The 17145-nt window shown below is 40.1% G+C and overlaps 1 protein-coding gene across 1 annotated transcript; it reads right to left on the reverse strand.

Moving 5' to 3' along the window:
• Positions 1-6523: 6523 nt before the first annotated feature.
• Positions 6524-7192, reverse strand: LOC112168319 (receptor-like protein EIX2). The gene has a single exon (XM_024305446.1). It carries the CDS (start codon positions 7190-7192, stop codon positions 6524-6526), a length of 669 nt encoding a protein of 222 aa, XP_024161214.1.
• Between the last annotated feature and the right edge of the window lie 9953 nt (positions 7193-17145).

The raw sequence follows: 17145 nt of genomic DNA on the forward strand, positions 1-17145 counted from the left end.
CCTCACAGTTAGCCAATCATGAAACTACCATCAGAGCTTAATTATGTATACAATATTTAAAAGAAGAGGTTTTGTTAACCAAAGTAGGAAATTACATATAAATTCTTACGTCATATCTTAATTTGAAATTCTATTTAATAATTAAGGGATAAGATAGTAAATAACAAAAACAAAATCAAAATTATAAAAATAAAAGAAAAAAAAATTCCACTTCTCTGTATGAAGCTTTCCACTATGTGCATTTCACCTATAGAAAGCTTCCCACTATTTATAGTAATTCCCCACTCTTTTTTTTTTTTTAGATTTTCTCACGTACATTTAATTGATTATCCACACCAATCGGGTGTGTTTTTTCTTGTCTAATAGAAGAGAACTAATTATTACACATTATTGATTAAATTATGCTAAATGCACAAGTATCTGGAATTAAAAGAACTAAAGAACTCTACAACACTCCACTTAAGTTGTTCCGAGTATAGAATAGTGCAAATGTTTAAGAATGAGAGATTTTGAGAGAGATTGATGAGAGAATTGTGTATTCAATATTGAGAATATGAGCCCTATATATAGGGATTACAAAGCACATGTTTTAATGTTACAAGGAAAACTATTCCGAATAGGACTAGGAATTCTAGAACATTCTCTCCAATTATAATCATGAAACTAATCCTAGTTTGAATAGGCACACATAAGTCAATTTCCTTCAACACTCCCCCTTGTGCCGCTCAAACTTAGTGGTGACGCTTCATCCGTTGCCTCGTTAAAAACCTTGCTCGAGTGAAAAACCCCGTGGGACAAAAACAAGCTCGAGGAGGAGAAAAAAGAGTACAACACGTCCTTCACTTTTCGAGATCGAACATGTAGACATCATAACTCACCCTGATGTCGATATCTCCCCTGATTGCTACAATCGTGGGAGTTCAGATAACTTTCTCAATCCGATGCTCTTCACATGTTTCTCGAAGGTGGATTTAGGTAACGATTTAGTGAATAAGTCCGCTACATTATCCTCTGATCGGATTTGATTCACTTCAATCTTTAGAAGTGATTGTTGTTGCTAATTATAAAAGAACTTAGGCGATATATGCTTGGTGTTGTCGCCCTTGATGAAACCTAACTTCATTTGCTCAATACAAGCTACATTATCCTCATAAATGCATGTGGGTGGTAGATTTCAAACCACAACTTCCTCGTATATGTCTAATTACATATCATAGCCATATACATTCACGCACAGCTTCATGTATAATAATCTTTGCTTGATTTGAGGAAGTAGCAACAAGGGTCTGCTTTGTAGACCTCCAAGATATTGCAGTGCTTCCCATGGTAAAGACATAACCCGTTTGGAAGCGACCTTTGTGAGGGTTAGAGAGGTACCCTGCATCAGCAAAACTGATCAAAACATCATTGTTGTTTTGATGGAGGGAAGTAGGGGGACGCCGGCCACCATGGACGGTGGCGTTTTGCCTCTTGGGGTCCAATCCCAAATTTTAGTCATTCCTTTTCTCTCTGTAGGGATAGAATAGGCCCATTTCAATCGTACCTCTTAGGTATCGAAAGATTGTCTTTACACAAATCCAATGGTAGTGCGTTGGCGCAGAGCTATGTCAAGTTAACAAGTTCGCTGCGAATGAGATGTCCTGTCTTGTGCATTGAGCTAAGTACAATAATGCGCCTATTGCACATAAATAAGGCACTTCGGCCTCTAATAATTCTTCATCCTCACCCTTTGGACGAAAAAGATCTTTTCTGGGCTAAAGACTACGGCCAATCATGGGAGTACTCACAGGCTTTGCTTTATCTTCATTAAAGAGCCTTAGAATTTTCTGAGTATATGCAGACTGATATATCAAAATCCCATCACAACGGTGCTCGAGTTCTAAACCGAGACAAAACCGTGTTTTCCCAAGATCTTTCATCTCAAATTCGGATTTCAAATATGTAGCAGTTTCCTTTAACTCATCTAGAGTTCCAATTAGGTTCATGTCATCGACATAAACTGCTACGATTGCAAATCCGGAACTTGTTCTTTTAATGAACACGCATGGGCATATTTCATTATTAATATATCCCTTCCCTATCAAGTTGTCACTTAGACGGTTATGCCACATCCGTCCGGACTGTTTTAATCCATATAGTGAACATTTTAATCTTATTGAAAACGTGCTCCATGGTTTAGAGCCACTTGACTTGGGTAATTGAAGTCCATCTGGAACCTTCATATATATCTCTAAATCCAGATCCCCATAGAGATATGCTGTAACCACATCCATAAGCTGCATGTCAAGTTTTTCGGAAACTACCAAACTGACAAGGTAGCAGAACATTATAACATCCATTACAGGAGAATATGTCTCCTCGTAGTCGATTCCAAGGCGTTGTGAGAAACCTTGCACCATGAGGCGGGCTTTATATCTTACCACCTCATTTTTCTCATTACGCTTTCTAACAAAGACCCATTTATGGCCAACAAGTTTTACATCTGGGGGTGCCTGCGTTATAGGCCCAAATACTTGTCTCTTTGTTAGTGAATCTAATTCAGCCTGGATTGCATCTTTCCATTTAGGCCAATCTGCTCTTCATTCACATTCTTCAACAGAGCGAGGTTCGATATCATCATATTCTATAATTCCTTTTGCAACATGATATCCAAATGCATCATCAATAGCCATAAAATTTCTATCCATCATCTCATGTACACTAGTATAATTCATGGAGATCTCTCTATTCTCTAGAATTGGTTCTGACATTGGAGTGTCCCCCAATGATGTCTCTTGGACATAACCATAATCCGGAATATCCTCATGAGATGGATTATTTACATAGATGATTAATGGATTATTTTGTGCCAAACTCGCTTTCTTTTTTGGACGAGAATCCACCGAACCTATGGGCCTCCCCCACTTCCTGGCAGGAGCCGTGGGCCTAGCCACAATGTCACCATCACTATGAGAGGGGATGTTGGCTCCATGCTTAGTTTCCCTTGAGATGACGTTATGTCCTCTAATTTTAGGGACATCAATCCTTGCAGGCATGTTTGCAGCAGGTATATGTGATCTCGTCACTTTAGCGATATCAGAAAACGTATCAAGCATCCATCCTGCTACGTTCTGAAGATTGAGAATTCTCCGCACTTCAATTTCAGACTGTGCAGTTTGGGGATCAAGATGAGACAGAATGGGGATAGACCACGACAATTCCTATCGTTCCTATTGAACATTTATGTTCTTATCTCCCCTTAACGACGGGAAGACTGTCTCATCAAAGTGACAATCCGTAAATCTATCGGTAAAGAGATTTCCTGTCAAGGGTTCTAAGTAGCGGACAATCATTGGAGAATCATATCCAACATAAATGCATAATCGTCTTTGAGGACCCATTTTAGTGTGCTATGGCGGCTCAATTGGCACATAAATTGCACACCCAAATATGCGTAAGTGTGAGACATCAGGCTCATACCCAGTCACCATTTGGGACGCAGAAAAGGGTTGAGTGGTAGTAGGTCTCAGACGAATAAGCACAGCTGCATGTAATATTGCATAGCCCCAAGCAGAAATAGGGAGATTGCTGCACATGACCAATGCCCTAGCAACATTTGTAGTCGTTTAATAGCGGCTTCTGCGAGACCATTTTGCATGTGAACATGAGGAACATGATGTTCAACATCAATCCCAATGGACATGCAATAATCATCAAAAAAAATTTATGTAAACTCCCTTGCGTTGTCTAATCTGATAGACTTAATAGGATGATCAGGGTGGTGAGCCCTTAACTTAATAATTTATGCTATGAGTTTAGCAAATGCAGCGTTCCTTGTGGACAAAAGCATGACATGTGACCAACATGTCGATGCATTAACCAACACCATAAAATATCTAAATGGTCCACATGGTGGTTGAATAGGTCCACCAATATCACCTTGGATTCTTTTCAAGAATGATATATTTTCTTTAGTGTCCTTTGCATAGGATGGTCTCAATCCTAATTTTGCTAAAGAGCAGGCTTTGCAGAAAGAATGATGGGCTTTAGAAGCAACCAATAAGGATTTTGGTTGAGCCATGAAGTCACAATTGACTTTACAAGTAGGAGGAGTCAAAGAATGGTCCATGGCATCAAATCCATGTTGTTGCCGTAGGGGGTAGACAGCGCCGGCCCTAAGTGCCTGGTCTTGCATAGTCTTAGCTCCGTGAGGCGTAGGTGCATCTCCTTGAACCAAATTTTGGTTCGTACTTCTCTTTGTTCTGAAGAATGGATGTCCGTGTGAAGTCTTTAATATACGGATTATCATATCATGACCTAGGTGTCCCAGACGGTTATGCCAAAGCCTATATGTGTCAGAATCCCATAAATCATCTCTCATAACATGATTGCATTCAATGATTCGAATAGTGGTTACATACAACCCACTAGAACGGCACATAAGTTTCTCTAAGACTCTTTTATGTCCGTAGTCATTAGAGGTGATGCAAAGGAACTCTTGTCCATTCTCACAATGTGTTTCCACATGAAAACCATTGGCTCTTATATCTTTGAAGCTCAAAAGGGTTCTTTCAGCCTTAGGAGCGTAGAGAGCTTCAGTGACATTAATGATTGTGCCATGTGGCAACAAGAATTGAGCTGGTCCTCGACCACGAATCAATTTAGATGACCCTGCCATCGTAGTCACTGAAGATCGAGTAGGCGTCATCTCAAGAAATAACTGCCTATTTCGAAGTATGGTGTGCGTAGTAGCACTATCCACGAGGCATTCTAGCTCTCTGGGAAACATACTTGAATGGATAAAGTTTGAATCAAAATCGACACTTTATTTCAATGAAAGCCAATGATTACGTCAAAGTTTCTAGATTTAATCCAAAAAGGATAATCAAGCTTAGACAAGTAGTACTTACTCAATCCGTTTGGTAATTCCAATTTGGTTGTGACCAGGTAAGCTAATGCAAGATTTTGGTAGAGCGTTGCTCACTTTTAAAACCGTTCTCTCAGTTCAAACCTTTCCTAGACATCACAATTACTCTTGAGTACGCCTAGTGAGAAAGAGTTATAACCAATGTCTTTGTTGATAGTTACCAAATTTTTGGATTTGGATTGAAACCAATGACATTTATATGGTCAAATTTTTATGCTTACGAAAGCTCTTAGTCTGTAGCCTACGAACGCTCTTAGTTCGTAAAAATCGATGCTCACAAACGCTCTTAGTCCGAAGATCACGAACGCTCTTAGTTCATATGTAGCGTGAATCCCCACAATTCCGCTTTTAGCAAATCGAACCCACGTTACAGAAAGGTGGGATGTAGAAGAAGGGATTTTGTAAGTCCCCAAAGAAAAATAAAAATAAATTTAAATTTCAAAAACGGGAACAACTTACTAGTGAAAACTTACTCATGAATTTTGGAACTTGAAATTCTCAATACACGCACATGTTGATGTAGGCGTGTAGGATTGCAAACATGCTATCGATCCTGGGTTGGGAATTGCAAACTAGCTTTCAATCCCTGCTGTGTGGTCGAGATGTGCAGGATTTCAACGTCGGTTTGAAAAACTTGTTTCTTGAGAAAAGGTGGCAGGAAATTGCTAGGCTCGGCCGGAGGTGCTACTTGCTTTGGCGGAAGAGTGTAGGTCTCAAAACAACTCCGATAAGACTGAAATTCGGAGGTCAGATAGAATAGACAGAGAAAAACAACTTTGATGAAGGAAGGATTTTGATCTAAGGTCCCGATCAAGATGTTTCAGGGCGTGTAAGCAGGCTGATCTGCACAGGAACGAGCGTCCTGCTGTGCTGCAGGGGCAGTAGGCAGCACACCGGTGCGTAAGAGCTGTAGGGGTGCGCAGGTGGGAAGCAATGGCTAGGCTAGCTCGGGCTAGGTGCAACGGTGAAAAGGTGATGTTGAAGAGAATTTCGGTTTTTGGATTTTTAGGTTTTTGTGGTTAAAACTCGTGCTGATAACGTGTTTAAGAATAAAGGATTCAAGAGAGATTGAAGAGAGAATTATGTATTCAATATTGAGAATAGGAACCCTATATATAGGGATTACAAAGCACATGTTCTAATGTTACAAGGAAAACTATTCCGAATAGGACTAGGAATTCTAAAACATTCTCTCCTATTACAATCATGAAACTAATTCTAGTTTGAATAGACATATATAAGTCAATTTCCTTCAACCGCAAATAATTTATTGAGATCGAGAAGGTTTCTAGCATTGATAAGAGGGATGATTGATTAACACATTCAAAAAGGAAACATAGCTAAGGGGATGCAAAACCAAACTCAGTAAAGTAAAAGAAATTACAAAAATAAAGCTGATTATTAACGACTATAAGGTACTAATTAGCAGCTGTGTACTCTTCGACCTATCAAGGGAAGCATATGAATGCCCTTGTCTCAGAAGTTGATGGAGCTGAAGATAAAAAGTATACAAGCACTAGTCAGTTTAGAAGAGAAAAAGTTATAAGAACCAAATGAATCTTGATCATCATGAACAAATAGACTTAGAGATTACCGCTTCAGATATTAAGCATATCCTTATTTCATTGCCCACCGTCTGATCAAAGCTAGGCTCAGAGAGAACCAATCACCCAAAGCTTTGAAGAAGTCAAAGTATGCATATCTCAATGGCCTGATGAAGATCAAGCTGCCACAAGCACCCCAAAATCCAACGACAAACCCAAGCACCATGCTGGTGTAATCTCCCAGTGTCGACATTACCTCTTTCTTATCTTCTTGATTCTCCAAGTTTGCTTTCACTGGACTTGCTTCTTCTTGAGAACACGAATGTAGTGGAGGTCCACAGAGTTGAGGGTTTCCCACAAAAGCTGCTTCAAAGGTTTGGAGCTGCGTACCAGTTGGAATTTTGCTAGACAAATTGTTATATGCCAGGTCCAAGTAAGCAAGTCGATCAATCTGAGCAAGGCTTGTTGGAATTGCACCATCTATCTGGTTTCTGGAAATATCAAGAGAATCTAACGACTGCAACTTTCCAATCTCTGGAGTTATTTGGCCTGTCAATTGGTTTCTCGACAAATTTAAAGAAACCAAACCAGAAAGTTGAGCAATTTCACTTGGAATCTCTCCACTTAATCTGTTGCTAGCGAGATCAACAATCTTCAGAAGTCCCAGAGTACTTTTGTATTTGGACATTGCTCCTTTCCATATCAAGGACACTTCATCATCATAACTCTGGACAAGATCCATATGATCACTATTAAAGGAGGTAAATGGATGGCTGATGGTTAGATGACTTGGATCTTAATATCCTTTTTCAGCCAAAGTTGTCAAATTGTTAAGACATTTGGGTATACTTCCAGAGATGTTGTTCATTGAAAGATCCAAGATTTGCATGTATGTTAGATGACATAATTCCAATGGGATGCTTCCATAAAAGTGATTAGACCAAAAGATGAGGAAAGCCAAATTAGGAAGTCCAACCCCTAACCATTTAGGTATCAGCCCTGATAACTTGTTCTCTCCAATATCAAAAAGTAATAGACTTTTGTAATTATTGATGGACGAAGGCAATTCTCCCTCAAATTTGTTGTGATCTAGTTTTAATGTAATGGTTGAAACTAAAAAGCCCATTGTGGTCGGAATTTTTCCAGAAAAATCATTGTTACTCAAGTCAAGAAAGACTAGATTCTTAAAAGGCTTCCAACAATCCGGAGCTTCTCCAGATAAAGAGCTGCTTGAGAGATTGAGAAAGGATAAGCTACTAGCCTTGGTTACACACAAGAAAGAATCCAACTCTGAAAATTTATTATCGGAGAGATCTAAAGATAATGCTTTTGAAAAGAATGAAGGCAGTGGACCTTCCAATTGGTTCCAACTTCCAACTAAAGTTTAGATGAGGGTAATATGCAAACTCAAATCCAGAATATGCAATTGTTCCTCTAAGTTGATTACTAGAAAGATCCATATCAGCTACCTGATGAGAGGAATCCCAAAACCAACTTGGAATGGAATCCGAAATTCCAGCATCAGAAATATCAAGTTCGGTATATTCTTTCTGATTTTGAAGCCAGTTAGGGAAATCCGGCCCCAGCTTGCAAGATTCTAAAGATATGAAATCAAATTGAAAAGGAACCCAATCAGAATGGAAGTCCAAAACTAGTGAATTATGAAGAGAAATTGAAATTGCTTGATTGAAGTGAATGAACCATTACAAAAGAGAACACATATAAATGCTATAATTATGAGCAAGCCTAGCTGCTATGATACAATAAGATCACATGTGATTGTTAAGAGAGATGTCAGCGGTGCAGTTCAATATGTGGTTGTGCTTGGTCTTCTTGGTCTGCAATGTAGCAACAAGCTTTGTCTATTGTACTTGGCTAAGAGAGCACGAGTTGTCTCCTAATTGTCTTGTGCTGGAGTGTGTTGTCTTCTTGTACAGCCTTGTAATCTTGTGATTTGCTTCTGGTAATGTCTTCATCATATCATCCCCCCGCAAGCTAATGCGAGATGGGAAGCAATCAACTTGGAAAGGCAAAGAGGTTGGAAACAAAGCAAAAAAGGGCAGAAGACAAAAGCATAGAACAGAGAGACTAAACCAAAGTAATGGCAAGAGAAGAGCAGGATACATAGTTCCGACAAGAAAGGAAGAGAGAGTTTGCAAGCATGGTTGAAGGAAATTGTAACAAAGGAAAAGGGAAGATGTGTGGAAAAGAAAGAAGATCGGAATGGCCGCTAAATAGTGTTGGAGAAGAAGATGGTTGCGTAATTTCGAGAGGGAAGAAGCATTTCTCCCAGGATACATAGTTCTGACAAGAAAGGAAGAGAGAGTTTGCAGGCATGGTTAAAGGAAATTGTAACAAAGGAAAAGGGAAGATGTGTGGAAAAGAAAGAAGATCGGAATGGTTGCTAAATAGTGTTGGAGAAGAAGATGGTTGCCTAATTCCGAGAGGGGAGAAGCATTTCTCCCAAGTTGAAAAGAAACTTCATTTTGGTACCAAAGAGGAACTGAAAATTGGAAGAATAGAGGAAGAGAGTTTTGGGTTTCTTTAAGAAGAAGAAAAAAATGTTGTAGGAGAATTGTAATTGTGTTTATTATTGATAATAGGAGCCCTTTGAATAGGGAGTTACAAGGTACTCAAAAGGTAATAGAATCCGAATACAATTGAATACCTAGAACACTTTCCTATTACAACTCTAAACCCTAGTTTGTAGAGGCACACATTATGTCGACATCCTTCAACACTCCCCCTTGTGCCACTCAAACTTGGTGATGACGCTTTGATCATTGCCTCACTAAAAACCTTGCCAGGTAACAAAAATCCTGTGAGACAAAAATAAACCTTGTCGAAGGGCAAAAAGAGCACAACACTTCCTTTACTCTTCGGGATCGAACATGTAGACATCATACCTCCCCCTGATGTCAATATCTCCCCCTGATTGCTACAATCATGGGAGTTCGGATAACTTTCTTAATCCGATGCTACTCACATGTTTCTCGAAGGTGGATTTAGGTAACGACTTAGTAAATAAGTCCGCTACATTATCCTCTGATCGGATCTGAATCACTTCAATATTTAGAAGTGCTTGTTGTTGCTGATTGTAAAAGAAGTTGGGCGATATATGCTTGGTGTTGTCGCCCTTGATTAAACCTAACTTCATTTGCTCAATACAAGCTGCATTATCTTCATAAATGCATGTAGGTTCATCTGTGGTAGACTTCAAACCACAAGTTCCTCGAACATGTCTAACTACAGACCTTAGCCATATGCATTCTCGCACGGCTTCATGTAGAGCAATAATCTCTGCATGATTTGAGGAAGTAGCAATAAAGGTCTGCTTTGTAGACCTCCAAGATATCGCAGTGCTTCCCATGGTAAAGACATAACCTGTTTGGAAGCGACCTTTGTGAGGGTCAAAGAGATACCCTGCATCAGCAAAACCCATCAAGACATCGTTGTCATGTTGATGGAGGGGAGGAGGAGCACGGAAGGTGGCGTTTTGCCTTGTGGAGTCTGATCCCACACTTCCATTATTTCTCTTCTCTCTGTAGGGATAAAACAAGCCCATATCAATCGTACCTCTCAGTTATCGAAAGATTGTCTTTATTCCAATCCAATTACGGCGTGTTGGCGCAGAACTGTGTAGAGCTAACAAGTTCACAGCGAATGAGATATCCGACCTTGTGCATTGAGCTAAGTACAATAATACGCCTATTGCACTTAGATAGGGCACTTCAGCCTCTAATAAGTCTTCGTCCTCATCCCTTGGACGAAACAGATCTTTTTCAGGCTCAAGACTACGACCGATCATAGGAGTACTCACAGGCTTTGGTTTATCTTCATTAAAGCGCCTTAATAATTTTTGAGTATATGCTGACTAATGGATCATAATTCCATCACTACGGTGCTCGAGTTCTAATCCGAGACAAAACCGTGTTTTACCAAGATCTTTCATCTCAAATTCGGATTTCAAGTACTTAGTAATTTCCTTTAACTCATCTAGAGTTTCAATTAGGTTCATGTCATCGACATAAACTGCTACAATTGCAAATCCGGAACTTGTCCTTTTTATAAGCAGGCATGGGCATATTTCATTATTGACATATCCCCTCCCAATTAAGTAGTCACTTAGACGGTTATACCACATCCGTCCCGATTGTTTCAATCCATATAGTGAGCGTCTCAATCTTATTGAAAACGTGCTCCGTGGTTTAGAGCCACTTGACTTGGGTAATTGAAGTCCATCTGGAACCTTCATATATATATATATATATATATCTCTGAATCTAGATCCCCATAGAGATATGTTGTAACCACATCCATAAGCTGCATGTCAAGATTTTCGGAAACTACCAAACTGACAAGGTAGTGGAACGTTATAACGTCCATTACGGGAGAGTATGTCTCCTCGTCTCCTCGTAGTCGATTCCAGGGCGTTGTGAGAAACCTTGCGCCACAAGGTGGGCTTCGTATCTAACAACCACATTTTTTCTCATTACGCTTTCTAACAAAGACCCATTTATGGCCAACAGGCTTTATACTTGGGGGTGTCAGCATTATAGGCCCAAATACCTATCTCTTTGTTAGTGAATCCAATTCAACCTGGATAGCATTTTTCCATTTAGGCCAGTCTGCTCTTCGTTGACATTCTTCAACGGAGCGAGGTTTTATATCATCATGTTCTATAATTCCTTGAGCAATAGAATATACAAACACGTCATCAAGGATAACAGAATCTCGACTCAACGTCTCATGTACACTAGTGTAATTCATGGAGATCTCTCTATTCTCTGGAATTGGTTATGACATTGGATCGTCCCCCAATGATGTCTCTTGGACATAACCATAATCCCGAATATCTTCATAAGACGGGTTATTTATGTCGATGATTAATGGATCTTTTTGTGCCAAACTCGCTTTCTTTCTCGGGCGAGAATCCATCGAACCATTGGGCCTCCCACGTTTCCTTGCTGGGAGCCCGGCCTGAGCCACATTTCCATCACCATTAGTGGTGGTGGCGCCATTCCCAATACCCCTAGGGGTGGCGCCATGTCCACTATTTTTAGGGACATCAATCCTTACAGGCACGTTTGCAGCAGGTATATGTGATCTTATCACTTTAGCGATGTCAGAAAACGCATCAGGCATAGAGTCTGCTACGTTCTGAAGATCGAGAATTCTCCGCACCTCAATTTCAGACTGTGCGGTTCGGGGATCAAGATGAGACAAAGTGGGGACAGACCACAACAATTCTTGTCGTTCCTGTTAAACATTATTGTTCTTATCTCCCCCTAACGACGGGAAGACTATCTCATCAAAGTGATAATCCGCAAATCTAGCAGTAAATTGATCACCTGTCAAGGGTTCTAAGTAGCGGATAATGGTTGGAGAGTCATATCTAACATAAATGCCCAATAGTCTTTGAGGACCAATTTCGGTGAGCTGTGGCGGCGCAATTGGCACATAAACTGTACACCCAAATATGCGTAAGTATGAGACATCAGGCTCATATCTAGTAACCATCTGGGACGCAGAAAAGGGTTGAGTGGCAGTAAGCTTCAGATGAATAAGCACTGCTGAATGCAATATTGCATAGCCCCAAGCAGAAACAGGGAGATTGGTGCGCATAACCAATGCTCTAGCAACCATTTGAAGTCTTTTAATGGTGGCTTCTGCGAAACCATTTTTGGGTATGAATGTGAGGAACAGGGTATTCAACCTCAATCTCAATGGACATGCAATAGTCATCAAAAGTTTTTTATGTAAACTCTCCAGCATTGTCAAGACAAATTGACTTAATGGGATGATCAGGGTGGTGAGCCCTTAACTTAATGATTTGTGCTAGGAGTTTAGCAAATGCAGCATTTCTGGTGGATAAAAGCATGACATGTGACCAACGTGTCGATGCATCAACCAACATCATAAAATATCTAAATGGTCCGCAAGTTGGTTGGATAGGTCCACAAATATCACCTTAGATTCGTTGCAAGAATGGAATATTTTGTTTAGTGTCCTTTGCATAGGATGGTCTCGATCCTAATTTTGCTAAAGAGCAGGCTTTGCAAAACTAAAGATGGGCTTTAGAAGCAACCATGGAAGAATCCCGTTGAGCCACGAAGTAACAACTGACTTGAGAAGTAGAGAAAGGAACCAAGGAGGCATTAGTGGTGTCAATACCACTGTTGGGCCGCAGGGGGTAAGCGGCTCTGGCCCTCCCTTGGACCGAATTTTGGTTCAAACTTCTTTTCGTTTTGAAAAATGAATGTCCGTGTGAAGTCTTTAGTATACGGATCATCATATCACTACCTGGGTGTCCCAAACGATCGTGCTAAAGCCTATATGTGTCAGAATCCCATAATTCATCTCTCATGACATGGTTGGATTCAATGACTCGAATAGTGGTTGCATACAACCCACTAGAGCGACACATAAGTTTCTCTAATACTCGTTTATGTCTGTAGTCATTAGAGGTGATGCAAAGGTACTCTTGTCCATTCTCACAATGTGTTTCCACATGAAAACCATTGGTTCTTATATCTTTAAAGCTAAATAGGGTTCTTCCAGCCCTAGGAGCATATAGAGCTTCGGCGACATTAATACTTGTGCCATTTGGCAATATAAATTAAGCTGGTCCTTGACCATGAATCAATTGTGATGGTCCAGCCATCGTAGTCACAGAAGATCGACTAGGCGTCATCCATAAAAACAATTGCCTATGTCGCAATATAGTATGTGTGGTGCCACTATCAACAAGGCATTCCAACTCTCCAGGAAACATACTGAAAAATAATAATAAAGTTCGGAATTAAGACATGTCCAAGACATTCAATAATAAAACGATACTTTATTAATAAAAATAGCCAATGATTACATCAAAGGTTCCAAAAAGTCTAATCTAAAATAAAATCAAACTAAGACACATTGTACTCACTCTATCCGTTTGGTAACTCCAATCAAATATGACCAGGAAAGTAGAGAGAGATGTTGGTGGAGCGAGGCTTGCTTAAGTACCAATTATCTCAATGACTTTCCTAGACATCATATTTTATTGGGTGCGCCACATAAGAAAGAGTTAATACAATTGTCATTTATTGACTATTACATAATTCTTGGAAAATAAAAAGGACTATTCTAATTAAAGTCTGCAGCATCCTTGTCCACTTCATCTTCAGCTTTGAGGTCCTCTATGGTGTGATTAACATCTCCACCATTTTCTTCTTCTTCTTCTGCAAGGTATACTTCATGCTCTCTCAGGTCCCTGTATGCCCTGTATCTTGCAGCTAGTTGCTCGCTTGCCTTGCATTGCTTGAACCAATGCTCACTTGATCCACATCGATGACACACATCATTGTGGTTGCCTCCCTTCAATTGAGGTGCACGTTGTGCATAGGAGGATTGGCGCCACCACCACGGCTAGGGTTGCCATGACTCCCTCTCCCATGTGTGACATTGCCACCACGTGTATCTGCTCCAAACTTGCTGTTTCCTTCCTGATTAGGGCAGATATATGGACTCATACGTCTCTCATGTCCCTTATTCTTAGGGTTCTGCTCCTTGTGCCCTCCTTTGGGTGCATTATAATTCGCCTCATGAACGCTCTTAGTTCCAATGGGCCTTGAATTATAATTCCTTACGAGTATGTTATCATGTTTCTTAGCTACAGATATGATATTGATAAGCTGATGAAACCTCGTGATCCGTCCAGCATTGACTTCAGTACGGTATTGCTTTGATACCACAATGGTTGAAACGGGGAAGGTGGAGAGAGTCTTCTCAATTAGCTCTTGCTCTGTGATTGGTTGTCCACAGAATCTCAACATGGATTGTAAGCTAAAAGCCTCTGAATTATATTCAGCAACAGACTTGAAGTCAGCAAAGCGCAAATTGTTCCATTGAACCTTCAAGTCAGGGAGGAGGGAATCTTGGACATTGCCAAAGCGCTCTTCTAGCGCTACCCATAGCTCTCTTGCATCCTTGATCGACATATACTCCAATCTGAGTGCCTTGTCCATATGGCGTCGCATCAAGATAACTGTTTGAGCATGCTTTGTAGGTGTTCGGACGAACACAAGATCCTGGTTAGGTGCCTGGATTATGGGTAATATTCCCTTTTAAGTGAGGTGGTTCTCAACATCGATTACCTGACTGTGGTAATCCGAACCTGTTGAGTCAAGCATAGGAAAGTCGAGCCTTGGTTCATTCGACACCTTGAAAATAAGAAAAGAAGATATATTAGTTTCGGAGCTAAACTTCCACGAAAACTAAAAATAATAAGATTTCCGAGCCATGCTACCAAGAAATCAATTTCCAAGAATCTCTTTTGGATTAGACCAAACAATAATGTTTTAATATGGTCACAATTTGATGCTTACGGACGCTCTTAGTCCAAGCATTGTGAACACTCTTAGTTCACACGAACGCTCTTAGTTCGTTTAATTATGAACACTCTTAGTTCATACGAACACTCTTAGTTCGTTAAGCGTGAATCCCCACAATTCCGCTTTGTTAAATACTCAAAACCATTTGGCAACATATATTCCAATATTCTGCAGAAAATAAAAGAATTTAAAATACATGAAAGCAGCAACTTTTTAATTCACAAAAACTTACGTGATGGTTCTTGGCTTGAGGACACGCGCGTGTTGAAGCAGGCGTGTTGGGGCAGCAGCAGTAACAAGTGGCAGCAAGCAGCGGCAGCAAACTGAAGCAGCAGTTTCTGCAGCAGTTTTGGATAGTAGGAAGCAGCAGTTTCTGCAGCAGTTTTGGACAGCAACAAGCAGCAGTTTTGGACAGCAGGAAGCAGCAATTTCTGCAGCAGTTTGGACAGCAACAAGCAGCAGTTTTTGCAGTAGTTTTGCTGCAGGAGCAGCAGGGATGCAGCAAGGGCTGCATATGTGCGGTAGGAGGCTGTGGTGGTTTTAGGTGTTTTCGGCTAGGGTTAGAGGCTGCAACAGTTTTAGGGTTTTTTCTTTTTCTTATGGGCTAGGGTTAGAAATCGTGTTGATAACGTGTTGTAGGAGAATTGTAATTGTGTTTATTATTGATAATAGGAGCCCTTTAAATAGGGAGTTACAAGGTACCCAAAAGGTAATAGAATCCGAATACAATTGAATACCTAGAACACTTTCCTATTACAACTCTAAACCCTAGTTTGTAGAGGTACACATTATGTCGACATCCTTCAACCAAAAAAAAAAGGCAGCAATCACATGCAAAGTGAGGAATAGACTGGAAGAAAGCAAGACAAACGAAAAAGAAGGAAGAGAGAAACCAAAAATAAAGTAAAAGCAAGAGGGACATGAGGCATGGTGTTGACAAAATAGGAAGTGAGAAAGGGTGCTGGACATGGTTCATTGCCGGCCATAGATGTGGTAGAGAGAGTTTGCAAGTGTGTGGACAGAAAAAAGTAAACAAAGGGAAAATGGAGGATATGGGGAGCAAAAGAGGGAATAAAGATTAAAAAACAAGAAGGATGATCAAATTGAGAAAAGAGGTGGATTTGATTATACTGAGGATGAGTAGTGGTTTATTCTTGAGGGGTCACAAAGATGCATTGCCATGATAGGTGTGAGAAGAAGACAAAGAGTGAGTAGAGTACAGAAAGTGATTATGGAATTTCATATCTAAAAGGATGATGAGAGGAGAAGGAGCTAGAACAAGATATTAAAGAGAGGTAAAAGAAATTCTATATGAAATTGCTGAACAATGATCGATGAGAGAAACATATAAATAAGTGCAGTGGAAACATAGGAGAAGCAGATTGAAGTAGAAGAGAGATCATTATAGAAGAGCGGCCAATGAAGAAGAGAGATGCAGCAATGCTAATGTAGAAGAGAAGACTGTTTTATAATCAAAAAGTGAAAGAAGATCGTGGTTGTTGTGCAGCTAGAGGTGGAAGAGAGAACAGGTAGAGAAAATCAGTTTCTGGAATATGGAGATTTCTTGGAGCCTTGGATGCAAAAAAAAAGTGCTTGATCATCAGGAAACAACAAATTGTTGCCAATGAGTGGTATGAGAGGCTTCAGGAGAGAGAATAATATGTTGAGAGGAGGGAAGGTGCCATGAGGGGGATCAAAGAGCTTCTAAGCAAGAGTTCTAAATGAATGGAATTAGCTTTTGTAGAGAAATGAAAAAAGAGGTAGTTTGTAGGAGCAGAGGAGCTGAGAAAGCAAATTAACAGAGGAAAGTAGTTGCTATTCTCCAAACAAAAAAATCTAAGGTTAATCGAAAAGAAACTATGGAGGAGAAGGGTTGTTGGGATTTGGTGGAGAATTGAAACATGGTGCTTCTACCATGATGGTGCTAGAAAAGTTATCAAGGGAAAGGGAATTGAGACCGAAAAATTGAAGTGAAAACAGAGGACACTAAGAATTTAAAGAAGAAAGTAAACAGACTAGAAATTGAAATTGAACTGAGAAGGATTCAAAGATGTTGCAATTGGTTTTAGACCCGTGGGTGTATGGAGAAATTTACTCCATACACCCAGGGAGAGTTTTGGAGTTCACAGGATCAAAAGCTGTTAGGCAAATTGCTCTGATACCATGAAGAGAAATTGAAATTGCTTGATTGAAGTGAATGAACCATTACATAAGAGAACACATATAAATGCTACAATTGTGAGCAAGCCTAGCCGCTATGATACAATAAGATCACATGTGATTGTTAAGAGACATGTCAGTGGTGCAGTTCAATACGTGG

This window comes from Rosa chinensis, chromosome 1, assembly GCF_002994745.2.
Source record: "Rosa chinensis cultivar Old Blush chromosome 1, RchiOBHm-V2, whole genome shotgun sequence".
In the NCBI taxonomy this organism is placed as follows: domain Eukaryota; kingdom Viridiplantae; phylum Streptophyta; class Magnoliopsida; order Rosales; family Rosaceae; genus Rosa; species Rosa chinensis.

Excerpts from the sequence above, each read along its gene's own strand:
- LOC112168319 (XM_024305446.1), bottom strand. The coding sequence starts at position 7,192 with ATGGATCTTGTCCAGAGTTATGATGATGAAGTGTCCTTGATATGGAAA.